General features: G+C 41.2%; 1 protein-coding gene across 3 annotated transcripts; it reads right to left on the minus strand.

Annotated features, from left to right (window-relative positions):
* Positions 1–826: 826 nt before the first annotated feature.
* LRRIQ4 (leucine rich repeats and IQ motif containing 4) lies at positions 827–26,164 on the minus strand. Of its 3 annotated transcripts, none has more exons than XM_031663579.1 (6): positions 26,087–26,164; positions 15,667–16,717; positions 9,748–9,921; positions 8,058–8,196; positions 5,510–5,706; positions 827–1,121 (listed from the first exon to the last, which is right to left on the minus strand). In XM_031663579.1, exons 2-6 carry the CDS (start codon positions 16,684–16,686, stop codon positions 969–971), a joined length of 1,683 nt encoding a protein of 560 aa, XP_031519439.1. In that variant the 5' UTR covers positions 16,687–16,717; positions 26,087–26,164; the 3' UTR covers positions 827–968. The 3 variants fall into 3 exon arrangements, with proteins under 3 accessions (XP_031519439.1, XP_031519438.1, XP_031519440.1); XM_031663578.1 differs by having other exon boundaries at positions 26,066–26,154; XM_031663580.1 differs by lacking the exon at positions 9,748–9,921 and having other exon boundaries at positions 868–1,121; positions 26,066–26,154.
* Positions 26,165–26,172: the final 8 nt, after the last annotated feature.

Here is a 26,172-nt window from a genome sequence, read left to right on the forward strand (position 1 = left end):
TGTGACATTCCTAAAATGACACAATTATGGATCTGGAGAACAGGTTAGGCACTGGGAGAGGAGTAGGCAGTAGGTATGGCTACAGAGGAATAGCACAAGGGAAACCTGTGGAACAATTCTGTGTCTTGATTGTGATGGTGCCTACACAAAACTATATGTGACAAAATTGCATAGGATTACACACACACACACACACAAATGAGTGCAATGTCAATCTTCTGGTTTTGTTATTGTGCTATGGTTATGAAAGAGGTCAGCATTGAGGGAGGCTGAGCAGTGCATGGACCTACCTAAATATTTCTTTGGAACTTCCTGTGAATCTATAGTTATTTCAGAATAAAAGGTTTAAAAGTAGACTGGCTAGGTGCAGTGGCTTATGCCTGTAATCCCAGCATTTTGGGAGGCCAAGGCGGGTAGATCACTCGATGTCAGGAGTTTGAGACCAGCCTGGCCAACACGATGAAACCCCATCTCTACCAAAGAAATATAAAAGCCAGGCATGGTGGCATGTGCTTGTAGTCCTAGCTACTCAGGAGGCTGAGGCATGAGAATTGCTGGAACCTGGGAAATGGAGGTTGCAGTGACCCAAGATTGCACCACTGTACACCAGCCTGGGCAACAGAGTGAGATCCTGTCTTAAAAAGTAATTAAAAATAAATAAAAGTAGGCAAATAGTATAACGAACTCCTGTGTACTCATCACCTTATTCTACAGTTATCAGTGTATGGCCAATCTTGTTTCACTTGTACTCCTACCCACTTTCCCCTCCCCCTCCCATATTATTTAGAAGAAATTCCAAGGTGTTATATCATTTTATCTATAAATATTTCAGTAAAAGTAAGAATCATTTATTTTTACACATAAACATAATTTTATGAATAATTTTAATGTAGTAGGCATCTAATTCCTAGATATTTTGCCTTCTTAATCCATCTAGGTCCAGTACCCCAGTTTATCAATTTATAGGATTATTTCTTTTTTCCCTTTTCTGGTTTTCCTTTTACATCCTTCTTTCCTTTTTTATCTTTTGGAGAAGTCTTTCCTTTCTTTCGTGGTTTTAGTAGTTCACCGAATTTCCCAAATCCTTTCCGTACCATTGTTCCATGCCACCACGCCTGAATCTGAAAACAAAATAAACCCATATTCAGCATCGGCTGGTATCACAATGAACTGGAGATTGTTAAATCTCTTTATTCTGATACGTGGTCTTGAAGATGTGGAGAATGGGATGTGATCAGAACTCTAAATTTTATTTTCTATCTTTCTCAATTGGCCAGGCATTCAGACAAATTTTGTAAAAAATGCATTTATTGCTTTTATGTGCCAGGGCCTGTTCTAGACTTTTGGGCAACAGCAGAGAAATAACTGTCTCAACTTTATGGAGCTCACATTCCAGTGAGGGAAGAGACAGTAAAAAATAACCACATGAATGTTTAATTTGACAGATGGTGATGAGTGCTATGGAGAGCAACCGTGCATGGTGAGGGGATCTGAGTGCCTATGCCCTGCCTTCCTGCTCCTTACTGGGCTGTCTGTGCTCCTGCCTAAAGCCAGCCCTCACTTGTTCCCTGGATCCTATTCCCTCCTACCTACCCAGCAACACCCCTCCTCTAGTAGCAGACTTGTCCAGTGGCTCCCCATTTCTCTCTGAATAGAAGCCAAAGTCCTTATATGGCTTACAAGGCCCTGTCTGATCTGCCTCCCCAATCCTGACCCCTCTAACCTCTTAACTCCCCTTTCCCTGGCTCACTCTGCTCCAGCCGTGTAGGCCTCCTCCCTGCTCAGACACACAGGCACAGTTGTGACTCAGGGCCTGTACATTCGCTGCTTCCTTTGCCTGGAACTCTTCTCAGTATTCAGATGGCTCACCTCTCCGCTGCTTCAAGGGTTTGCTCGATTGTCATTGCTATGGACTGAACTGTGTTGCCCCAAATTCATATGTTGAAGCCCTAATCCCCAGTGTGATGGAAATTGGAAAAGGGGCTTTGGGGAGATGATTAGATTTAGATGAAGTCATAACGGTGGGGACCTCATGATGAGATTAGTGGCATTATAGGGAGAGACATCAGAGAGTTAGCACTCTCTAGTGCAATCTCTCTCTGTCTCCATCTCTCTCTCTCCCTCTCTCTCTCTCTTTCTCTCTCTCTCTCTCTCTGTCTCTCTCTCTTTCTGCCATATGAAGACACAGGGAGAAGTCAGCTTCTATAGGCCAGGAAGAGGACTTTCACCAGACTCCAATCATGCTGATACTCTGACCTTAGACTTCCAGCTTCCAGAACTGTGAGAAAATACAGTTCCGTTGTTTAAGCCGCCTGTTCTGTGGTATTTTGTTGTGGCAGCCTAAGCTAAGACTGTCATCTTTTCAATGAGGCCTACTCTGACAATCTTATTTACATTAACCACTTCCCCACCTCCAAACACTACTAGCAATTTCAGTTCCCCTTAGGGTGACCTTGTTTTTTTTTTTTTTCCCACAGTAGCACTCTCTAACGTAGTATTTAATTTTGTTTTATATTTCATGCTTTTATTTCCCTCCTACTAGATTTTAAGTGCTGTGAGGACATAAATATTTGTTTTGTTCACTGATGTATCTCAGGGCTTAGAACAGTGTCTGGTACATAGTAGAAGCTCAGTAAATGTTTGTTAAATGAATGAACAAATGAAAGAGGTGGCTGGGGGTATGCTGTTTTATATAAGGTGGATCAAGGAAGGGCTCTCTGATAAGAGGACGTTTAAGCAGAGATGGAACAAAGTGAGGGCCAGAATCTTGCCCGTATCTGAGGGAAGCATCTCTGGGCACAGGAAGAGCCAGTCTTAAGGCCCTGAGCCAGGAGCATGCTTGGTCCTTGGAAGAACACCAGGTATCTGCTTGTGACTGAAGCCCAGTGAGAGTAGGAAAGATGAGATGGGGAGTGAAAACAGCAGACTGATCAGGATCCAGGGAACAGCACTACTCTCTAGAGGCAGTTTGGAAATTTATGGGACTTTTTATTGTCTTAAGATTAAGCAGTCTTCAATTGTGTGGTCTGTACCCTGGTCTACAAAGCCTTTCCAATGGTGTGCAGGCATGGATAGGTTGAAGACAGTCTATTTCCTGAGCTTCAGCTTCCATATGCATCCCTTCCTAAAATCATCTCAAGAACATAACTGCAGATCCCCCATCCCAGTTTCCCCTTTGGTGCTCCACAGAGGAAGGGCATGCCTTGAACCCACCTGAATCTTACTATGGTGCATTGCCCTGGATTCCAAAAATCATTAGGACACACACACACACACACACACACACACACACACACACACACACACACAAAAAAAGACAATTCAAAGTACAAGTGTTGATGAGAAAATGAATGACTCTAAGGACTGGTTAACCAATCCTTTTGCAAGACAGGTGGTTTCTAATTCTACCTTCAAGAAAAATAAGGGAAACCTAGTTAACATGTCAGTTAAGACCTGCTATCAGTTTGGGGGATACAAATCTGGAAGAAGTTCAGAGATGTATGAAGCATTGTTTTTTTAAAATAAAACATTACAGGCAAAAAAAGCTTCTTCCGTTCTAATTAACTCATCTACGTGAACAAGTTTTCTCAAGGCTTTCATCTGTAAAATGAAAAACAGGAGTAGAATCTGTAATAAACCCTGTGTTGTTATAATAATCATCAATATTTATGCATGAATATATAAACTACACTAAAAAAACCCTCTCATTTTGGTACACTGTTCTAAAAAATCCTATATGTCTAATAATTTTTAAAATTTGTAAGAAATTTTATGTTGTTTTAGGTGATTTTATACTACTAATAGTTATAATGTATATACATTTTTAAATTTTTAAAATTTAATTTATATAAATATTTTTGTTGCCTAGAAGTACAAAAGAGCAATCTATGAAAGACATATGTGTATATATATAACCTTAGGATCAATTTTGAGGGGAAAGTAGAATGGAAGTACATGTTTAAGAAGAAAAGATATAAAAATTCTGCCTATAAAATAATAACTTGTTTAAGTATTTGTAAATTGGTGTTGACAAATCATAATGATATTCAGTTTCCACTGGATACAGTTAAAATATTGTTCTAACAGCTCTATTTTAAAATGTCAACATTTAAAATTCACTGGAAATTACATCCTTTGCAATGATATAAACTTGTGCCCAGCAATATTAAATATCATTTTAAGAATGTGCAAGAGGGTGCATGGTTTTTCAAAATGCTTTCAGGAAGTATTCAATTAAAAACCACAATTTTCATTCTTTCAAGTGTAATCCATCCTGAGCATATACACATTGAAATAATTTTTTATTTTAGTTTTTGAGATAGCTGTCACCCAGGCTGGAGTGCAGTGGCACAATCTAGGATCACTGTAACCCCTGCCTCCTGGGTTCAAGCGATTCTCCTGCCTCAGCCTCTAGAGTAACTGGGATTACAGGCACACACCACCATGCCCAGCTAATTTTTGTATTTTTAGTAGAGACAGGGTTTCACCATGTTGGTCAGGCTGATCTTGAACTCCTGACCTCAAATGATCCACCCACCTCAGCCTCCCAAAATGCTGGGATTATGGGCGTGAGCCACCGCGCCCAGCCTGAAATATATATTTGTATACAAATTACTTTTCTTTCTCCTTTAAATTGCTACTCAGGGATTGTTTTGATTAAAATTATGTGCTTTTGTAGGTTTTTATTATCTCTGAATTTATTTTGGAATGGTAAAAGAGGTATCACAAAAGATTTATCATAAAAGGGAGGACATTAGGTCTGATAGGGTTGAGGGCTATTGAGAGAGGATTTTACGGACCAAAGACTTGACTCGTACTCTGAGTGAAATGGAGGGTTGCCAATTTCAGTGGAGTGGGGAGCTCTAGCCCATGTTTTAACAGCATCAGTGCTACTGCTGAGCAGAAGGTATATTGTAGGGGAGCTGGCATGGAAGCAGGAACACTAGTCAAAGGGCTTACGTAGTCATCCGGCTGTGAGGTGATGGGGACTTGGGCCAGAACAAAGAACACTGGCTGAAGTGGACACATTCCAGAACTGTCCTACATCTCCATGGGCTCAAAGGGCTACAGCAGAATTACAAGGATCTCAGCCTTTTGATCCTAATTAATGGCAGCTCAGAACCCTGGGCTCAGCCTCTCATCTATAAATGCTTTCATTTCTAATTTTTAAAATTTATTTTACTGCTTTTGTGAATACAAGCTTTTTTCATTCCAATGAAACAGTCCAAGAATTTAAGATTGTTTGAAATTTTGAAGTTTTGGTTTCCTTTGCCTATTTGTTGGCTTCTTATTGGACAAAGAAATAAGGGACATAAAAGACAAAAATACTAGGGCTGACATTAGAAAATCTTCTTACCCTTAGCCCTGGGGACATAAAAGTTACTAAGTAACTTCTCTTTTCAGAAGCAGGACAAGGGTGTAAGGAGTTGCTCCATAGGATAATCTGTAATGTGTTTACCATTAGACTCCCTCTAAAGCAACTGTTATCAAGAATCTGGGCTGATTTTACCTTTGTTGCCATTATATTCCTATTTCTCTTTTCCTTGAGGTATTTCCATATGACCTCATTGCCTTCAGCACACACTTCTTTTGGGGGTTCTTCCATGGGATTGTCCATCAGTGTCAGAACCTTAAGATTCACTAGGGAATCCAAATTCTCCGGAAGATGGGTGAGCAAGTTGTCCTCCAGCAGTAATTCTTTCAAAGCTGAAAAGATTTTTTTTTAAATGGTGGATCCATCTTAGAACAAACAATATTAACTTGTCACCTAATCCTGCCCACATAGATGAGGGATCCAATTCTGCATTTGCAAAAAGGATGAGAGGAAAGATGCACAAGATCCAACAAAACTTTTTCTACCATCTAATAAAAGTTCTAGCTCTATGTTTGCTCCTTCCCATAATGAAGAGAACAAAATTCAGTCTCCAGATATTCCAAATGTTTTGTTTGTTTAGAGCAACAGTTTTTAGCTGAAACTGACAGCCCACTGGGAAAAATCACTCTCAGACCCTGCTGCTCCTAAGCTCAGCGGGCTATTGAGTTTTTTTTTTTTTTTTTTTTTTTGAGACAGAGTCTCTCACTTTGTTGCCCAGGCTAGAGTACAGTGGCATGATCTGGGCTTACTACAACCTCTGCCTCCCAGGTTGAAACGACTCAAGTGCCTCAGCCTCCTGAGTAGCTGGGATTCCAGGCACATGCCACCACACTTGGCTATTTTTGTTTGTTTGTTTGAGACGGAGTCTAGCTCTGTCACCCAGGCTGGAGTGCAGTGGCGCAATCTCGGCTAACTGCAACCTCCACCTCCTGGGTTCAAGTGATTCTCCTGCCTCAGCCTCCTGAGTAGCTGGGATTACAGACACCCAACACCATGCCCGGCTAATTTTTGTATTTTTAGCAGAGATGGGGTTTCACTGTATTGGCTAGGCTGGTCTCGAACTTCTGACCTCATGATCCACCTGCCTCGGCCTCCCAAAGTGCTGGAATTAGAGGCATGAGCCACCGCACCCAGCCTACAACTTCTTTATAACAATTCAAAGTTGTTGAAGCCAGTGTCCATAAATATTAGAGACAGAAAAATAGAAAACACTGAAAATTTTGAGAATATTTCACTCCTCCAGGGACCAGGGACAGTATAAAAGTTTATGGTCAGGAGCATTACTAAGAAGTACTGCATACAACCTCTTGCCTCCAGTTTTTTGTTTTTTTTTTCCCTGAGATGGAATCTCGCCCTGTCGCCAGGCTGGAGTGCAGTGGTGTGATTTTGGTTCACTACAACCTCTGCCTCCCGGATTCAAGCAATTCTCCTACCTCAACCTCCCAAATAGCTGGGATTACAGGCACGTGCCATCACACTCAGCTAATTTTGTATTTTTAGTAGAGATGGGGTTTTGCCATGTTGGCCAGGCTGGTCTTGAACTCGTAACCTCAGGTGATCCACCCACCTTGGCCTCCCAAAGTGCTGGGATTACAGGCATGAGCACTGCGCCCGGCCTTGCCCCCAATTTTTGAATGTCTTATGAGTAGGCATCAGCTTCCACTCTAATATGTCTTCATTCTTTTTTCATTAAGGAATAGCCATAGTTTGGGCCGGGTGCGATGACTCACGCCTGTAATTCCAACACTTTGGGAGGCTAAGGTGGGCAGATCACGAGGTCAGGAGATCGAGACCATCCTGGTTAACACGGTGAAACCCTGTCTCTACTAAAAATACAAAACAAACAAACAAACAAACAAAACCCCCCCAAAAAAAACTAGCCGGGCGAGGTGGGGGGCACCTGTAGTCCCAGCTACTCAGGAGACTGAGGCAGAAGAATGGCGTGAACCCGGGAGGCGGAGTTTGCAGTGAGCCAAGATCTTGCCACTGCACTCCAGCCTGGGCAACAGAGCGAGACTCTGTCTAAAAAAATAAAAAGAAAGAAAAAAAATCGCCGTAGTTTGAAAACATGTGCATAAGCCTAGGGATTCAGAAAAAAAAAAAAAAAAGAAACATTTAAAATCTGGTCCCAGTGGGTACTCAGCAAAAGCATGTTAAGTGGATGGATGAATGTACAGACAAAGAATGGCTTAGTCTAGTAGAAAATGTTTGGCTGTTTAAATAGGAATCATATATAGTTTTCCAGGTCAATCATGTAGGTCCAAGAAAGTCCCTTGCTAATTTCACCACTGTGGGCCAATACTTTTTCTTTCGTTCAAGTGACTCAGTGACCTAGATGAAATTTACTGCAGGATCCCAATTCCAAATTCTGGCATACAGTAAGTGTACAGTAAATTCTTGTTGGTAGTGTAATGAATGTATGAGTGAATGCTAATTTTCTTAGCAGTTGTTATTTACTTTTCCATTCTAATAAATGACTTAATTGCCTTTGCAAGACTCTTAGCTATACTAATCAGGACACCTGGCCTCCCCCATGTCACTGAGTGAGCCCTGCAAGAAAGTAATGGGATAGACTCAGTTCTCCCAACACTTAGATCGGTCTTTAGCAAGGCAAGGAAGCCATTCCCATGGGAAGTACTGGCCACAAACTCTACTAGGCTGTGAATCTACTAAGTTTCCTCACCTTGTGCTTGGCAAATGGCATCTGGAAGTTGCTTAAGCAAATTGTGCCGGCAATCAAGAACTTCTAGGTTAGGCATTGACCCCAAGGATACGGGCAGGTACTCCAGATGATTGTTCTCTATATATAGCTCTTTAAGACTCTGAAATAACATGAGTATACCATAATAATATACCTTGATTAATTAATTATAGTAACCAGAATCACCTGTGGGTGCCTATGCTTTTTTTTTTTTTACTTTCAATGGGGGAAATTATGCATTGGGTTAAAGGGAAAAAGCATGTCTAAAGGACCATCATCAAGACATAAAATTATTTTTGAGTAAATCCATTAGACTTGGTTTCCATTTATGCAGGGAAAAGAGACTACAGACATCTAGTGCTTATTTGTTTCACCAGAATTTTATGAAAAAATAATTTGAATAATTAACTACATTTATCATTAACTCTTTTTTAATAGCTAATTATCTGTGGCAGTTGCTACAGAATGATAATTGCTTCAACTATCAACCCAATATTGCCTCATGTGAAAGTAGCCAAAACGCACAGGGAATGGGTTTGAATGTATTCAAAATAACTATTTTTAACTTCACTGGGCAAAAATCTAATGTTTGTACTTCACCCTAAGATTGTGGCACGACAGGTACAAAGGAAAAGACAATGAAAGGTGTTCTATGAACACAGGGCAAAGGAATGGAGAATTAGGAATAGACTCCCTGTGTCATAGTGAGAACTACCTATGCTGTACATGGCATTGCATGACTGGGGGTTATGTGGCGGCCCACGCCTACTTTATCATCATTAAGAATGCAGCAGGTCAGACACGGTGGCTCACACCTGTAATCCCAGCACTTTGGGAGGCTGAGAAGGGTGGATCACCTGAGTTCAGGAGTTCGAGACCAGCCTGGCCAACATGGCAAAACCCTGTCTTTACTAAAAACACAAAATTAGCCAGGTGTGGTGGTGGGCGCCTGTAATCCCAGCTATTTGGGAGGCTGAGGCAGGAGAATCGCTTGAACCCGGGAGGTGGAGGTTGCAGTGAGCCGAGATTGTGCCATTGCACTCCAGCCTGGGCAACAAGAGTGAAACTCTGTCTAAAAAAAAAAACGTGCAACAACAGGAACATAAAAAAAAAAATAGTTCTTTAAAGGATGAACACATGAAGACATTCTAGTATGGCTACTTTGAATGAAGTTATCCTACTGCTTTGCAAGTATTCCTCATAGCCCTGTAGATCCAGGAAGCTAGTGCAACATGATTTCCCTTTTCCAAGCAGGGAGAGAGATCTCACTTCCCCTTACAGGAAATCCTGGGCACCAAAATGCAGGCTCGTAGCATGTCACTTGTATGATACTCTTTAACTTCAAAATAGTCCAGTTTTCGGGGGGCTACTTATAAAAAGTGGGAGTTAAATGGAAAGAAGTAGACCCAATTTCTGTAACTGAAACACACCAGATCACACAGTGGAAAGAAGTATGGTAGGACATATCCAGCAGCAATCACAATGAAATGATGAAGGGTTGTTCACAGACAGTGGAAACCTCAAAATGTAAAAATGATTGCTTGTTTGAAGCTGGAAATCTAGTATGGATGATGCTACATCCAGCCTGTGGAGACCTCGTATTTTCTCAGTTTCAGTCAATTTAAGAGGCAGTGGCAGGTGCTTCTTAGCTTGCTCATTTGGGGAGGCTTACCTGCAGTTTCCTAATGTGTTCTGGCACATAGGTAAGTTTGAATCCCTGGTCTTGCCCAATGTATAATTTCTCTAAAGATGCTAAAGAAAGGACTTCCTCCGGAAAGGAAAGGAACTCATTTCCTGTTAGTCCAAGTATCTTCAGTTTTGAAAGTGAGCCCAATTCTGAAGGTAACTAGAAGTGTTCCAAAAAGATAAGTTTCAGGTCAAGATTATTTTTAACAGTCAGCAGAGATAAATTGGGCTTTTGGTTTTGAGGCAGACTGCTAAACAAGTGGAGTAACTTAGCCTCTCCTACTGATGAAAAATTTGTGCACGTATCTGCATTACAGTATTTATACTTTGGATCTAAAGTCTCTGATTTCACTTTTATGCACCACTTTAAACTGGAGCAATTTTTTGTGGCCAGGCACGGTGGCTTATGCCTTTAATCCCAGCAGTTTGGGAGGCCAAGACCGGTGGATCACCTGAGGTCAGGAGTTCAAGACCAGCCTGGCCAACATGGCGAAACCCTGTCTCTACTAAAAACTACAAAAATTAGCCGGGCGTGGTAGTGGGTGCCTATAATCCCAGCTACTTGGGAGGCTGAGGCAGGTGAATCTCTGGAACGCAGGAGGCAGAGGTTATAGCGAGCCGAGATTGTGCCACTGTACTCCAGCCTGGGCGCCAGAGTGAGAGGCTGTCTCAAAAAAAAATTTGGAGCAATTTTTAACCTACGTTCTTGCCATTTATGGACTGTAGTGTGGCAATTGCTTGACACTATTGAAGGAAAAATACTAAAGTCATGTGTAATAATGCAATAAGAATATTCATAATAAATTCAGTTACTGGAACTAATACGTTTAGTGATATGACTCTTCATCCTAAAAGGCTTTAATAATTTTGAAACTTCAGTTGAAATCTCAGTTGAAGGCAAACATATATTCACACCATTTAATCAGTGTTCAGTGAACTCCATTATGATCCTATCGTGTCATGTTCCGCTTTTCAGTGAATACCCAGGCTTGTGTACCCTATGTGGGAACTGGGTTGGCATTTCACAGAGTGCCACACTTTCAGGGCTGGAAGGCCTTAAGAAGGTTCTCTATTTCAACCTTCTAATATAGTGGTTGCATACATTCTATAGCGAGCCATCCGATTGTATCTAAACACCACCTCCTGTGAAGAAAAGCTCATTGTCTTCTATGGCTACTTCTAACCATCAGATTTCCCACTTTAGTACAGCCAAAATCAGCTTCACCATTTTGTCTGCCTATTGGTTTCTTTCTGGACCATGGGAACCACATGGGAAAAATTTCGTTCTTAAAATATGCGACAATCACTCTGTTGACTGGGTTGCAGAGATGCCGTATTTTCTTGTAGAAAAAAAAATCCCAGCTATGTAGCTCAACAGCTCCTTAACTCATATGTTCCTTTATCTGGCTTACTTCCTAACTGGGAAATCCTTCCCCACAGTTCCCTGCTTGAGCTCATGGACATTCTTCCCGGCCATTCCCTAGTCAGTCACCCGACTTTCATTCTGGCTAGAGCACAGCTGAGCTGCTCCCACCCCACCTCTCTATCGATAGCTAGAACAGACAGGTCATTGGTGAATGAGCCACTTACAGTTGGAGAAAAAAGAAAGTTCACTGTAGGACAACCTATCTGTAAAAGTTTCACATACTTGGAATCTTCCATAATGCATTTTTCTCTTTTTTGTGTAGAGTAAGGACTCATTTTCCTAAAAATGCTGTAACAGTTTTCCAGTTTTTTAAATTTACCTATATATTTTAATTAGATCAAGTCAGTCTCTGGAGAAACTGATGTTTAAGCTTTCCTCTTTGGCTATTTCAAAATTCTTCATCAAGCACTTGGAGCCCTTCAATACAAAATGCCTGCCTTCTGTGCAATCCAAAACAATGAAAAAAATATTTTTCAATCTAACCATTTCATTATAACCTAGAAATTTCACTCTTGTTGCTGTTTACTTAACTCATAAAGGCTTAGCTTTTCTTTTTCAAAGCACATTGAATGTTCAAAATATTTTTTTCAGAATATTTAAGATCCAGTAGTTAGTTTCATCACAGTCATAGCAAAGTATAATGAGAAGAAATCTAGATGTATAGAATAGAAAATCTGTAGAGCATTAGATGAAGACAATTACTGATGACACTATAATTGACATATAGCCATTTTGGGATCCGGTACATTGTTTTTTTTTTTTTAGATGGAGTTTCGCTCTTCTTGCCCACTCCAGGCTGGAGTGGCAATGGTATACTCTCAGCTCACTGCAATCTCTGCCTCCTGGGTTCAAGCAATTCTCCTGCCTCAACCTCCCTAGTAGCTGGGATTACAGGTGCCCTCCACCATGCCCGGCTAATTTTCGAATTTTTAGTAGAGATGGGTTTTGCCATGTTGGCCAAACTCCTGACTTCAGTTGATCCACTTGCCTCATCCTCCCAAAGTGTTCTGATTACAGGCTTGAGCCACCGCACCTGGCCTGGTTTTCTCCTTTAATAGAAGTATACTCTACAAATAAAATCCATCTAGGTGCACATTGAAAATCAGATATTTTTGCATGCACACAGGCAAGTAGAAGCTACTGGTCAGGCTTGAGTCTTTGGGGAGGGAGAGATAATGAGCTGGCTTAAAGGCCATGTTTCATTAAGGAGAGAAATGCATTGGAAGGTGGTATTAGCATGAGAGGAAATTGAGAAGGGAGGACAAATGCACACACACACACAAAGCCCATCAGAATAACTGAAGAGGGGCCGGGCGCGGTGGCTCAAGCCTGTAATCCCAGCACTTTGGGAGGCCGAGGCGGGTGGATCACGAGGTCAGGAGATCGAGACTATCCTGGCTAACATGGTGAAACCCCGTCTCTACTAAAAATACAAAAAACTAGCTGGGCGTGGTGGCGGGCACCTGTAGTCTCAGCTACTTGGGAGGCTGAGGCAGGAGAATGGCGTGAACCCGGGAGGCGGAGCTTGCAGTGAGCCGAGATCAGGCCACTGCACTCCAGCCTGGGAGCACAGCGAGACTCCGTCTCAAAAAAAAAAAAAAATTAAAAAAAAAAAAAAAATAACTGAAGAGGAAAAAGCAATGGTACCTAGAGACTGTCATGTTCAATACAGTAATATTTAACCTGTCTACATTTCAGTGCAGTTTGACTTGTGGTAAACTTGGTATTGGATGAAGCTTATTTTTAACAAGCAGTCTGTGTGTGATTCGCTCCTTTGATTTCTTAAAATTTCTCTCAGAACAGGATTTGGTATTATTCATGGCTCAGTATAATGTGTCATCCTTCCCACATGTACTTTATATTTTAAGTCTTTCACTCCAACTGCAGAATGACAGACTTTGTCCACTAAAAGGAATTTCTTACATCAGCAGTGGAATAGTTCAGGAATAGGCTCTCACGGAACCTCAAAAATCCTCCAAGGTGAGTTGCTACATCAGTAGAGATTAAGTCCTAGAATCTCATCCTAAATCTACAAGTTACCATCAAAATGTTACTTTCTGAAAGGCAGCTTTAAAATCCCATCGCAATTCGGGGAAAAAAGTTCTAGAAATAAAAAATCAAATAAAAGATTTTTTAGCACCCGGGCACAGTGGCTCACGCCTGTAATCCCAGCACTTTGGGAGGCTGAAGTGGGCGGATTACGAGGTCAGGAGTTTGAGACCAGCCTGGTCAATATGGTGAAACTCTGCCTCTACTAAAAATACAAAAATTAGCTGGGTGTGGTAGCAGGCGCCTGTAGTCCTAGCTAGTCAGGAGGCTGAGGAAGGAGAATCACTTGAACCTGGGAGGTGGAGGTTGCAGTGAGCCGAGATGGCACCATTGCATTCCAGTTTGGGCGACAGAGCGACAGTTCATCTCAAAAAAAAAAAAAAAAAAAAGATTTTTAATAATAAACCTGTAAGGACCAGGACTTTTGTAATGTATGGGGAACACATGAGACTGGTGTCCATGGCCAGGTAAAGCAGACCTATTATTTGATTATAGTTGTTGATTTCCAAATTCCCCTTTTTACTCCCTCTACAGTTGTCTTTTGCTCTTAACAGCTGTTTTCTTTTTCTTTTTACATCAAACATTATAGGATAGGCATGGTGGCTCACGCCTATAATCCCAGCACTTTGTAAGGCCAAAACGGGCAGATCACTTGAAGCCAGGAGTTTGAGACCAGCCTGGCCAACATGGTGAAATCCAGTCTCTATTAGAAATACAAAAGTTCGTCGGGTATGATGGCGCACACCTGTAGTCCCAGCTACTTGGGAGGCTGAGGCAGGAGAATCCCTTGAACCCGGGAGGCAGAGGTTGCAGTGAGCTGAGATAGCACCACTGCACTCCAGCCTGGGTAACAGAGTGAGTGAGACTCCATCTTAAAAATAAATAAATAAAATTAAAATAAATAGAATATTATAAAATAATAAAGAAACATAAACCCATGCATACCCAACTGCCCAAATCTTTTAATAAACCAAATGAAACACTGCAATTAAGTTCAGTCCCCTTAGGATCTCTTCCCCATTCGCTCTCTTGGTTTTTAAAGGCACATTCCTACATTGCCCAGTATGGTCTTGAACTTCTGGCCTCTAATGATCCTCCCTCCTTGGCCCCCTAAAGTGCTGGGATTAGAGGAGTGAGCCACCGCACCCAGCTGCTTCTCTATTTTGTTGACTTCCTTCTCTCTTCCCAGAGGCAGCCACCTTCAGGAATTTCGTTTTCTTCCAGTTAGTATTTTATATTTTCATTATATATAAAAATATCCATAAAATATGTGTTGTGTATATATGTGTGTATGTATATATATATTTATATATAGTTTTGTGTGATTTTAAAATTTATAAATGGTATCATAATGTTCTGCAATTTGATGCAGAAACTTAGGTTTTCTTTTCAACAAACATCACAATTTTGAGATCTATCCATATTGGCACGTACAGTACCAGTTCACTTAAATTACTATATAACTTCATTTTATGAATATATTGAAGTTTATTTGCCCACTCCCCTACTGACATTTAGATTGTCTCCCATAATTTCATGATTATCAACAATGCTAAATGACCATTTTTGAATATGCCACCCTGCACACACGGGACAGTTTCTCTAGGGACAGATCTGGTTTTGCAGTTTCCTATGGATGAAACTTTAGGCTTCTAAGGCTATATGTATTAGAAACATCTGCTGTTAATGGAAACTCTGTAGGGAGATAGTCTTTGTTAAGAATATAGACCCTGGGCTGGGCGCGGTGGCTCACGCTTGTAATCCCAGCACTTTGGGAGGCGGAGGCGGGGGGATCACGAGGTCAGGAGTTTGAGACCAGCCTGGACAACACAGTGAAACCCTGTCTCTACTAAAAATACAAAAATTAGCTGGGCATGGTGGCAGGTGCCTGTAGTCCCAGCTATTCGAAAGGCTGAGGCAGGAGAACCGCTTGAACCCGGGAGGCGGACGTTGCAGTAAGCTGAGATCACCCAACTGCACTCCAGCCTGGGCGACAAAGCTAGACTCCATCTTGGGGGAAAAAAAAAAAGAATGTAGACCCTGGAGCCTGGCAGCTGTGGGCTGGAATCGGGGCTGTATCACTTACAGGCTGTGTAGCCTTGGACATGTTAGTTAAGCTCCCTGCCCCTCACTTCCTTCATATATCATTGAGGACACAGTCGTTGTGAGAGGTAAATGAGATGATCCATGTAAACACTTAGCTCAGTGACTGGCACATACACCCTCTAAATAAACATTAGCTACTATTATGATTACTGCTGCTATTAGGGAAAAAGAAAGTAATACAAACTATCACCTTGTTGAATATTTAGTAATCTTGGATTTTCGCCCATAAAGTCACTTTAAATTTGCTGTTTAGACACAGAACCAACTTAGGGCAGGAAGGACCCTGGATGAGAGCATAGTCACAGCCAGAAAGGGAATCCGTACCTGTCCTATTTTATTGTCATCCAGTCCCAGGACTTCAAGGTTCTTCAGCGCACAGATCTGCAGCGGGCAGTGGTCTAGATGGTTCTGGCTTAGGTCCAGGCAGCGCAAGTTGACCAGGTGCCTGAAGGAGCCCCGCAGCCTGTGCAGGCCTGTGTTTCCCAGGTAGAGCAGGTGTAGCGAGGTCCACCTGCAAATGAGGTATGGCACCTTCTCCAGGGGGTTCCCACTCAGCCCTATTTCCGTCATCTTCCTGAGCTCAGTGAGGCTTTTCGGGATGGAGTGGAGGAGGTTATGGGATAAATCGAGCACCGACAATTGGCTACAGTGGCACAGGGACGCGGGCAGAACGGGAAGGTTGTTAGAAGCAACATAGAACTTCTGCAGCCCCGTCAGGTGCCCGATCTCTTCTGGGATGGCACCGATTTTGTTCTCGTCCAGGTCAATGATCTCCAGATTATAGAGAACACAGAGCTCCTGGGGGAAAGTTTCAAATTGGTTTCGCTTCAGGTAGATCTCCCTCAGCTTGGTTTGGTTCACTATTTCCTTGGGCAGACATTTCAGGTGGTTTCCAGTCAGTCCCAGCAGCTCGAGATGGTGGAGGTTTTTACAGATGACGACGGGAATTTCCTTCAGGTCGGTCTGGTAGAGCCGGAGCTCGCGCAGGGCGTGGAGGAAGCTGACGACGAGAAGGGAGGAGGAGAAGATGGGGTTGTAGCTCAGGTCCAGTCTCTCCAGGCTGCTCAGCAGCCCCAGCGCCGGGCACAGGCTCCTCAGGTTGTTCTTGTCCAGGTAGAGGACCCTGATGTTCTTCAAACGCTGAATCTCCTGGGGAATTTCTTCAATCTGGTTGTTCTCCAAATGTACTTCTTCTAATTCTGTGAATGTGAAGATTTCCAACGGAATGGCAGTCAAGCTCTGATTAGAGGCATCAATGAAAAATGTTCTATCATTGACGTGCTGTGGATCATTTCTCTGATGAATTTTAGGTGAATGTTCTACTGATTTTATGTCTTTTGACATTATTGTGAAGAAAAGCTCAAATATTCAAAATCTGAAATATTGTGAAAAGGATGAAAAAAAAATCAGAATTTACCTGCCACCAGACTTGCTATCCTTAAAAAAATAAAATTAAAACCTAGTTGATTAAACTTACTGCTTGAAATTATGACAGAACATAAAATTTAGGTTTTTGCATTTCGTGTTAGAAGAATTAAAGTGTAGACTCCTTCCCCTACCACGTAGACTCACATGAAAAAAAAAAAAAAAAAAAGAGATTAACTTCAGTTTTATTTATTTATTAATTTTTGAGATGGAGTTCCACTCTTGTTGCCCAGGCTGGAGTGCAATGGTGTGATTTCGGCTTACTACAACCTCTGCCTCCCGGGTTCAAGTGATTCCCCTGCTTCAGCCTCCGGAGTAGCTGGGATTACAGGCACCCACCACCATGCCCAGCTAAATTTTTTTGCAATTTTAGTAGAGACAGGGTTTCACCATGTTGGCCAGGCTGGTCTCAAACTCCCGACCTCAGGTCCACTCGCCTTGGCCTCCCAAAATGCTGGGATTACAGGCATGAGCCGCCGTGCCCAGCCTAATTTCACTTAAAAAAAAAACAACCTATTCTGAAAGTTTCCAGTAGGATGCAGAAGGTTGTAAAAGATTCTTGCTCTTACCATAACACTGAGAAAACACTAGGAAAAAAACCTAATATTTTAAGATGTAGTATTTTTCCTTAAAGCCACCAGAGAGCCAAAGATACAAAGAAAGCAAAAAAAAAAAAAAAACAAAAACAAAAAAACCCAAAAAACCAAAACCAACCAAACAAACAAAAACCCCCAAAAAAACTATATTCTAGAGATGCACCAGCCTTTCCTAAATAACTAGAGAGACCTGTGAGTAGACCCTCTCATGCCTGATGGCATTTGCAAGTTTGAGGACTGTCAGGCAGTGAAACAACTCTTTAATAGGCACAGGCAAAGGAACTTCCGGGAGAAGAATAAACCTGCCAAACTTTTAACAGTCATGTGTAGGCTGGCATAGTGGATTAGAATCTGGAGTAGCCCCAAATGCAAAGTCAGTTCTCCCCACTAACTAGTTCTTCCCATTAGTCTTTGACTGGCTAAGTGGCCACAGGGAAAATTGCAGGCCGGACTAAAGAACAGAGGTCCTGTAGTTTCATGGCCTTAAGTACCGAAGCCTGGCTAGAAGGAGCTTAACTCTGTCTAAGCGAGACATTTGAAACTGCAGTTAATTGAAATGAACTAAAGCCCAACCCAGAAACAAATTAAAGTCTAATAAATGGAGAGACAAATCATGTCCATGGATTAGAATACTCAATAATGTTAAGATGTCAGTATTCCCCCAATTGGATCTATAGTTTTTACGTAATGTCAGTCAAAATTTTAGCAAACTTTTTTTTTCTTTTTTGGTAGAAGTTAACAAGCTGATTCTAAAATTTATGTGAAAATGCAAAGGAACTAAAGATAATCTTTAGTGAAAACAAAATCAGCAGACTTACACTACTAGGCTTATAAATCTTATAAGTGCAAGATGTGAATATTGTATTTCAGAAGGGTAAGTCTTTAGTACACACACACACACACACACAGAGTCTATGGGGGAAAGGCAGAGAACAACATGACATGATCATGGCAAGGTTGGCGGTAGCATCTTTGAACTTCTTTTTAGGATGAAGGCAGTCCTTCTGGAGTATCTGGGCCTCTCATCCATCGCAGAGGCCTGGTCCCTAGATGAAGGGGATACATTTCTAGTTCTACACATAATACTACTGTTCCTCAAAACACAACATTATGTGCTTCAGGAGCTTGTTGCTTTATGCCTGGACTCAAAACCAGCTCCAAGACAGTGTTATTTAAATAAAAGGAAATATTTAACACTGATTTTGTTTAAAACTAGCTGTCTCCAACATTTTTGTCATTTAGTCATCAGGCAGATTAAATTTATCTAATACTATTTAGTCCTGTAAGGTAAAATCTCCAGTTTCCTACTTGCAAATTTCTGAAAATTCTCCACAGTATGTAGACTGAGGCAATAATACAAATAAAAATAGGGAACACCTAGAACAATGATTATGTACTCCAGGCTTTACTTAAAGTAACCTAATCAATCTTTACAACAATCCTATGCAGGAGGCATCACTGTTAGCCCTGTTTCACAGATAAAGAAATTGTATAACTGAAAGGGCTCTTCTTAGAACATCGTAGGAAGTGTGAGTAAGAGCAGAGAATTGGACACAACCTCACCTAGAGTTTTAACACCACTTGTTTACAGGAAACCTGGCATTTATTAAAATCATTATTCTTGGGTGTGAGATTTTAGACTTGATTTTACTGTGCAGCATTACAACAAAGTCACCTGGGGGAAATTTATGTGGATTAGAATTAATATGAGGGTGTCTGGGCTTCCAGACACATGAAATAACTTATTTCTCTTAACATTCATCTTTCTCCATAATAAGACCTGCTTAGAATATCTAATTGTGTATGTATGTTATCTCACCTTAATCATATATCCTATCAATTTGACGGCCCCCTGAAAGCTATATATACGCCCATATTTCACCTTCATTTGTGGGTTTAATAAAAGGAGATTGTAAAGCCCTGATTTGCAATAGCTTTGCCAGTAATTCTGCCACAGTAAATGAGAATGCGGAAGATTTGGTCTTTATTGGCCATTTTTCCCCTAGGGATTGCTACCCAAATGTGATCTAATTTACTTATTATTACAATCCAATATTATGGTGGGGTGGTTTCTAAATTAAATAATTGTTGCATCTTCATTTGAAGGAGCCAAGATTTGGATAGTTTAACAATTAGCTTTCTTTGTGTAACTCCAACACCTGAGAAAATCATTTAAGAAACTAATCAGCCCTCTCAAATTTACAGTGAGTGTTCATGCTTTTGTTTCCAAGTCCGTCTATGCACAAACTGGATAGGTAAGACTAGGTTCCTGAGGTCAATATGGTGCGTGACTCTCTCTGTTAGCATAAAAACCCATTTATAGTTAAAAGAATTTCAAGATTTTGCTTAAAACCTCACTCAGCAGATCTATTCATTCTAAAAACCGGTGAACTACAAACAAACTAAAAGTAACTTTAATTGACTTCAGACTGGAAATTCATACAACGGTAATAAAGAGTGGCAGAATGTGCCACTCCAAAATGTGCCACTTTGGTATGAGGATTACTTTAAGCTAAAGACACTTGAAAAATGGCAGATGCAAGAAGTGTATTCTAATCTTCCCTTTCCCTCCTTGAAAACAGGAGCTAAAACCTTCCATGCAAAACATGCCTTCCCTATATCAGAAAGAAAATTCTTCAACAGGGAGTCATAGCTGAGAGAATTCTGTACAAATACATCTTGTTAAAAAAAAAAAAAAATTTCCTGGAGGCAGAGCAAGATGGCTGAATAGAACCCTCTAGCAATCATCCCCTCCAACAGGAACACCAAATTGAACAACTATTCACAAAAGAAAGCACCTTCATAAGAACCAAAAATCAAGTTTGCAATCACAGTCCCTGGTTTTAACATCATAGCAAGGAAAGAGGAACTGAAGAGGGTAGGAAAGACAGTCCTGGATTGTCAGAACCATCCCTCCTCCATCCCCCAGCAGCAGCCATGTGGCACAGAGAGAGAATATGTGTGCTTTGGGGAGGGAGAGGAAAGTGACTGTGGGGCTTTGTAATGGACTTCAGTGCTGCCTGTCACAGTGGAAAGCAATACCGGGTAGAATTCAGGTGGTGCTCATGGAGGGAGCATTTAGACCAGCCCTAGCCAGAGGCGAATTGTCCATGCCAGTGGGTGGAACCTGAGTTCTGGCTAGCCCCAATACTGTGGGATAAAGTGCTCTGGGGGTTCTAAATAAACTTGAAAGGCAGTCCAGGTCACAAGGACTGCAATTCCTGGGCAAATCTTGATGCTGTGCTGGGCTCTGAGGAATTGCTCTTGAGGTGCTAAATGTATTTTAAAAAACAAGACCCAGTGATTGATGTGTGGTCTGCAAGAAATACATTTCACCTATAAAGACACACATATGCTGAAAATAAAGGAATGGGAAAAGATATTCTATGTGAATGGAGAACAAAAAGAGCAGGAGTAGCTACACATATATTAGACAAAATAGATTTCAAGACAAAAGCTATAAAAAAAAGACAAAAAAGGTCATTATATAATGATAAAGGGGTTCATTCATCAAGAAGATATAATGATTGTAAATATATATACACCCAACACTGGATCACCTAGTTATGTAAAGCAAATATTACTAGAGATAAAGAAAGAGATAGACTCCAGTATAATAATGGCTGTTGATTTCAGCATTGGACACTTTCAGTATTGGACAGATCAAGACAGAAAATCAACAAAGAAGCACTGGAATTAATCTGCACTATAGACCAAATGGACCTAGATATTTACAGAACATTTCACCCAACAGCTGCAGAATACATATTCGTTTCCTCAGCACATGGACCTTCTCAAGGATAGACCACATTTTAGGTCACAAAACAAGTCTTAAAAATTTCAAAAATATCAAAATCATATTAAATATCTTCTCTGAGCATGGTGGAATAAAACTAGAAAGCAATAACAAGAAGAAATTTGGGAATCATACAAATACATGGAAATTAAACAACATGCTCCTGAATGACCAGTAGGTCGATGAAAAAAATTAAGAAAATTTAAAAAATTCTTGAAACAAATTAAAATGGAAACACAACATAACAAAAGCTGTGGGATACAGTGAAAGCAGTACTAAGAGGAATGTTTACAGAAGTAAGTGCCTACATCAAAAAAGCAAGAAAACTTCAAATAAACAATGTAATGATGCATCTTAAAGAACTAGAAAAGTAAGAGCAAACCAAATTCAAAGTTAGTAGAAGGCTGGAGTGATAGCTCACGCCTGTAATCCCAGCACTTTGGGAGGCTGAGGCAAGTGGATTACCTGAGGTCAGGAGTTCAAGACCAGCTTGGCCAACATGGTGAAACCCCATCTCTACTAAAAATACAAAAATTAGCCAGGCGTGGTGGTGTGTGCCTGTAATCCCAGCTACTCAGGAGGCTGAGGCATGAGAATTGCTTGCACCAAGGAGGCAGAGGTTGCAGTGAGCTGAGATCATGCCACTGTACTCCAGCCTGGGCAACAGAGCAAAACGCTGTCCAAAAAAAAAAAAAAAAGAAGGAAAGAAATAATAAAAATAAAAGAAAAAGCAGAAAAAAAGAAATAATAAAAATCAGAGCAAATCAGAGCAGAAATAAATAAAATTAAATTAAAGAACAATCCAAAAAACTAATAAAATTATATGAAAAGTTGTTTTCTGAAAAGATGAACAAAATCAATAAACTTCTAGCCAGATTAAGAAAAAAAGAGAGAAGACCCAATAAATAAAATCAGAGATGAAAAAGGAGACATTGGCCAGGCGCGGTGGCTCAAGCCTGTAATCCCAGCACTTTGGGAGGCCGAGATGGGCAGATCACGAGGTCAGGAGATCGAGACCATCCTGGCTAACACGGTGAAACCCCGTCTCTACTAAGAAATACAAAAAATAGCCGGGCGAGGTGGCGGGCGCCTGTAGTCCCAGCTACTCGGGAGGCTGAGGCCGGAGAATGGCGTGAACCCGGGAGGCGGAGCTTGCAGTGAGCTGAGATCCGGCCACTGCACTCCAGCCTGGGCTACAGAGCGAGACTCCGTCTCAAAAAAAAAAAAAAGAAAAAGGAGACATTACAACTGATACAGCAGAAATTCCAAGGATCAACTATATTTTAACACACTGGGAAACCTAGAAGAAATGGATAAATTCCTAGATATACACCATTTACCAAGATTGAACCATGAAGAAATCTGAAACCTCAATAGACCAATAACAAGTAAAAAGATCAAAGTCATAATAAAAAGTTACCCTAGCAAAGAAAAGCCTGGGATCCAATGGCTTCAATGCTGAATTTTATCAAACATTTAAAGAAGAACTAATACCAATCCTACTCAAGCTATTCTGAAAAATAGAGGAGGAAACACTACTTTCAAATTCATTCTATGAGGCCAGTATTACCCTGACACCAAAACCAGATAAAGACACACCAAAAAAAAAAAAAAAAAAAGAAAGAAAAAAAAGAAAAGGAAAAGAAAACTATAGGGCAATGTCCCTGATGAACCTTGATGCAAAAATCCTCAACAAAATGCCAGGAAACTGAATTCAACAACACATTAAAAAAATCATTCATCATGACCAAGTGGCATTCATCTCAGGAATGCAAGGATGGCTCAAGACACACAAATCAATCAATGTGATACGTCCTATCAACAGAATGAAGGCCAAAAACCATGTGATCATTTTAATTGATGCTGAAAAAGCATGTGATAAAATTCAACATCCCTTCATGATAAAAACCTTCAACAAACTGGGAGTAGATGGAAGATACCTCAACACAATAAAAACCATATATGACAGGCCCATAGGTAGTATCATACTGAATGGGAAATACTGAAAATCTTTTCTCTAGAATCTGGAACAACACAAGGATGCTCACTTTAACTACCATTATTAAATGTAGCACTGGAAGTCTTAGCTAGAGTAAGTAGACAAGCGAAAGATATAAAGAGCATCCAAACTGGAAAAGAAGAACTCAAATTATCCTTGTTTGCAGATGATATAATCTTATATTTGGAAAATCCTAAAGACTCCACCAAAAAAATTATTAGAATGGATAAACAAATTCAGTAAAGTTGTAGGATACAAAATCAACATACAAAAATCAGTAGCATTTCTATATGCCAACAGCAAACAATCATAAAAAGAAAATAATCTCATTTACAGTAGCTAAAAATAAAATAAAATACCTAGGAATAAACTCAACCAAAGAAGTAAAAGATCTCTACAGTGAAAACTATAAAACATTGATGTAAGAAATTAAAGAGGACACACACACACACACAAAAGGAAAGATATTTTATGTTCTTGGATTAGAATAATAATTATTGTTAAAATGTCCATTTTATCCAAAGAAATTTACAGATTATATGCAATTCCTATCAAAATACCAAAGACCTTCTTCACAGAAATAGAAAAAACTTCCTAAAATTTATATGAAACCACAAAAGACCCAGCATAGTCAAAGCTAACCTGAGCAAGAAGAACAAAACTGGAGGAGTTACATTACCTAAATTAAAATTGTATTGCAGAGCTAAAGTAACCAAAATAGCATGGTGCTGGCATAAAAATAGACACATAGACCAATGGAACAGAATAGAGAACCCAGATATAAATCCATACATCTACGGTGAACTCGTTTTTGACAAAAGTATCAGTAACATACGTTGGGGAAAAGATAGTTTCTTCAATAATGATTCTGGGGAAACTGGATATCCATATGCAAAAGAATGAAACTAGACTCCTATCTCTTGCCACATACAAAAATCAAACCAAAATGGGTTAAAGGGTCAGGTGCGGTGCCTCACGCCTGTAATCCCAGCACTTTGGGAGGCAGAGGCAGGTGGATCACTTGAGGTCAGGAGTCCGAGACTAGCCTGGCCAACATGGTGAAACTCTGTCTCTACTAAAAGTGCAAAATTAGCTGGGCATAGTGGTGGATGTCTGTAATCCCAGCTATTCTGGAGGCTGAGGTGGGAGAATCACTTGAAGCTGGGAGGCAGAGGTTGCAGTGAGCCAAGATCATGCCACTGCACTCCAGCCTGGACCACAGAGGGAGACTGTCTCAAAAAACAAACAAACATCCAGAGACCCTAGTAGGCACAGACACAAGCGGCTGGATGTTGAGAGGAACACACCAGTGGAAGAGCACACAGGTGGCTGGACATTGAGAGGAACAGAGGAGCAGAAGAGCACACCGACAGGCACCAGCGGACACTGCCAGACCATCCACAGGTAGAACAATGCGTAGACTGAGGGGAATTTGGCCAGCGTAGTCAGCGAAGAGTCCGGGACTCCAGGGAAAAACCACCTTTCCACTCCATTCCCTTTCTGGCTCCCCATCCAACTCTGAGAGCCACTTCCACCATTCAATAAACCTTGCATTCATTTTCCAAGCCCATTGTGTGATCCGATTTTACCGGTACAACAAGGCAAGAACCCCAGGATGCAGAAAGCCCTCTGTCCTTGCGATAAGACAGAGGGTCTAACTGAGCTGATTAACACAATCCGCCTATAGACAGCAAAACTAAAAGAGCACCCTGTAACACACGCCCACCCGAGCTTCGCTTCAGAAGCTGTAAGCCTTCGCTCCTAGACACTGCCCTGGGTTCTGAGCTCAGGTGCCCCACAACCTGCCCGTCTGCATGCTCCCCCTAAGGGTTTCAGCAGAGCACCAAAGAAGCAAGCCACACCCCCATTGTTACCGGTAGAAGGTGTCCAGGTTCTTGGCGTCTTGAACAAAAAATTGGGCAAAACGCATAAACAAAGCAAGAAAGGAATGAAGGGATTTATTGAAAATGAAAGTACACTCCACAGTGTGGGAGTGGGCCGAGCACTGGGGCTCAAAGGCCCCGTTACAAATTTTTTGGGAGTTTAAATACCCCTTAGAGGATTCCATTGGTTACTTGGAGTACGCCCTGTGTAAATGAAGAAGATGAAGTAAGGTTACAAAGTCGTTTATGGTGTACACCCTATGGAGAGGATATTTCCTGTTATAGCTGAAGTGTGAATCGGCCTTATGTTCCCTACCTCCAGACCCTATTTTTCTGCCTCACCATCACATGCCCTGCAAGGGTGATAAGGAAACTATTACCGTTTCAGTATCAAGGAAATGAAACTTACCAGATCATCACATCTGGACAATGAGACACCAGATCCCTCACCTATCATGATTCCCTAAGCGACCACCTGATTCCTGTTGACTAACTCCTCTTCCTTACCCCTCCCTAATTCCTGATTTCCTGCAAGTAGTCACATTTCTTTCTCGCTATATAAACCCCTGATTCTAGTTGGTTGGGGAGACAGATTTGAGACTGATTTCCCATCTCCTCGGCTGCAGCACCAGAGAATCGCTTGAACCCCGGAGGCAGAGATTGCAGTGAGCCGAGATTGCGCTCCTGCTCTCCAGCCTGGGCGGCAGATTGAGAACCGGTCTCAAAAAAAAAGAAATTTCCAAATTGTCTGGAATAAGTATATAAAATTTATTTTTTAAAAGGTTATTAAAAACTATAAGAAAATTTTGTTTGCTTTCATCTGAAATATAATGTTCCCCATGTTAAATCTTGTTCTTCACTGGCAATTGCCTTCTTCCCTGGGAATTCTCATTGTTTCAGTGATTGGCATTCTGTGCCAGGAGCAGCAGGATCTAGACGCAACCCCTGGCCTTTTAGTAACACATGTAGATCTGGCCCCGCCCGCCTCCCGGTTGTCTGTACTGATCTGAGTATAGTTAAGTACCTGCGCATGCCCAGAACGCACCGAGCATTCTGCCCTCTGGCAGCCTCCTTCCGACCATCCAGATATCATCTCCTTCAAGAAGCCCTCCCTTTGGGGAGGTAGCCCCG

Source organism: Papio anubis, chromosome 2, assembly GCF_008728515.1.
Source record: "Papio anubis isolate 15944 chromosome 2, Panubis1.0, whole genome shotgun sequence".
In the NCBI taxonomy this organism is placed as follows: domain Eukaryota; kingdom Metazoa; phylum Chordata; class Mammalia; order Primates; family Cercopithecidae; genus Papio; species Papio anubis.

Bases quoted from the DNA above. Each gene is read 5' to 3' on its own strand.
- LRRIQ4 (XM_031663579.1), bottom strand. From the start codon at position 16,686: ATGTCAAAAGACATAAAATCAGTAGAACATTCACCTAAAATTCATCAG. The intron at 5,707-8,057 runs GTGAGGAAACTT...AAATCTTTTCAG, and splicing joins TGCCATTTGCCAAGCACAAG to CTTTGAAAGAATTACTGCTG. The intron at 1,122-5,509 runs GTAAAATCAGCC...TTTTGTTTTCAG, and splicing joins GGAATATAATGGCAACAAAG to ATTCAGGCGTGGTGGCATGG.